Genomic DNA, 1,219 nt, shown 5'->3' with positions numbered 1-1,219 from the left:
CCACACAACAATATATACAATATTCCTTTAATCAACCGGGAAAGATTGATGAATAGCATTCCACACTACATTCTTCTCAAATTAACCTGCATTTGTTCAAACCACACCATTGATACTAGAAACGACTATTACGTGGAACAATGCAACTGTGGTTGAGGATTAAATATTTCCGTTGATTTCATCATCAGGCTATTTTGGAATCCAGACCATGGCATTGTTGTGAACGAAATGGCAGACAGGGACTGTTCCTGGCTTAACATTGAGCACTTTGAAGGCCACATGTTTTGGGTGCCAAGCTGATCTGTCACTATGACAAGATGACATGGCTTTAGCTTTGCTTCCATCAGCACCCACCAACGGAATCATGTAAGTCCGTGTCTTAGTGAATGTATGGCAGTAGAAAACAACATATGGGTAGTTCATCTTATAGCACACCACTGATTTGTCGGCAAGCTTCTCCATTCCCACTCCAAACTCATACTCCTGGCTCCCCGTTTTGACCTCATTCGCCAGCACATTCACATTTCTTCCAAGCTTTGAAGTGCTGAAATCGATTAGGGACTCTAATGATGTTGTACAGTACCTTGCTTCTCCTTCCATGGCAGGCTCCTCGCATTCCTCTAGCTCCTTTATTATCTCGGCTTCTGTGGATTTTTCTTTCAGGGAAAACCGGTTCAATATTTCAGGTAGCTTGTTGGATGAAAAGGGTATGGATTCAGCAACTTGATGAGGCAAGAAAACAGCTCCATTTGTAGTTGTGGCCAAGTTCATCTTCATTTTTTTACCTGGATGCAGGTCTGTTTCCAAGAAGCTACCTATTTTTGAGTCATCTACTTGAGCCTCTTCTCCCGCGGGTTGAGAGAATTTATCGAAGTGGATGTGAATAGTACAAGAGGCAGTAGAAGCATCGACAGAACTTAGACCTTCTGTTGAATTTGCAAGTACAGCAATTACAAAGAAGAGTTAGAAATGTTAGTCTAGACAAATAATTTTCAAGAAATAAAGCAAATAGTTATAAAGAACAATCTTTACTCTGCAGTTTAATTCTATGATAGGAGACCATAATTAGAATCAGTAAAAGATGTTGCAGAAGAGTAGGGTAGAGATTTAATGAAACTAACTGGACTGCAACAGATCTAGTATAGCTTTAGGCATGGGAGTGCGAGGCAAAGCCAACTTCCAGTAACCCTCATCAGGTAGAGAGGCATGGATTACTACC

The 1,219-nt window shown here is 40.9% G+C and overlaps 1 protein-coding gene across 2 annotated transcripts; it reads right to left on the bottom strand.

The window, feature by feature from the left end:
• Positions 1-1,219, bottom strand: LOC117912486 (BURP domain-containing protein 3-like). 2 transcript variants are annotated; one of them, XM_034827078.1, is made up of 2 exons: positions 1,122-1,219; positions 1-926 (listed from the first exon to the last, which is right to left on the bottom strand). In XM_034827078.1, the coding sequence occupies exons 1-2, from the start codon at positions 1,153-1,155 to the stop codon at positions 190-192; spliced, it is 771 nt and encodes a 256-aa protein (XP_034682969.1). In that variant the 5' UTR covers positions 1,156-1,219; the 3' UTR covers positions 1-189. The 2 variants fall into 2 exon arrangements, with proteins under 2 accessions (XP_034682969.1, XP_034682970.1); XM_034827079.1 differs by lacking the exon at positions 1,122-1,219 and adding an exon at positions 1,033-1,078.

The sequence above is a fragment of the Vitis riparia genome, chromosome 4, assembly GCF_004353265.1.
Source record: "Vitis riparia cultivar Riparia Gloire de Montpellier isolate 1030 chromosome 4, EGFV_Vit.rip_1.0, whole genome shotgun sequence".
NCBI lineage: Eukaryota > Viridiplantae > Streptophyta > Magnoliopsida > Vitales > Vitaceae > Vitis > Vitis riparia.
Note: the sequence above shows the minus strand (reverse complement) of the source record. Positions and strands in the feature narration are given on the sequence as shown.

What these genes read in the sequence shown, in the direction of transcription:
- LOC117912486 (XM_034827078.1), bottom strand. Translation starts at nt 1,155, where the DNA reads ATGCCTAAAGCTATACTAGATCTGTTGCAGTCCA. An exon ending in ACTAGATCTGTTGCAGTCCA is followed by an intron (nt 927 to 1,121) that starts GTTAGTTTCATT and finishes CAAATTCAACAG; the next exon opens with AAGGTCTAAGTTCTGTCGAT.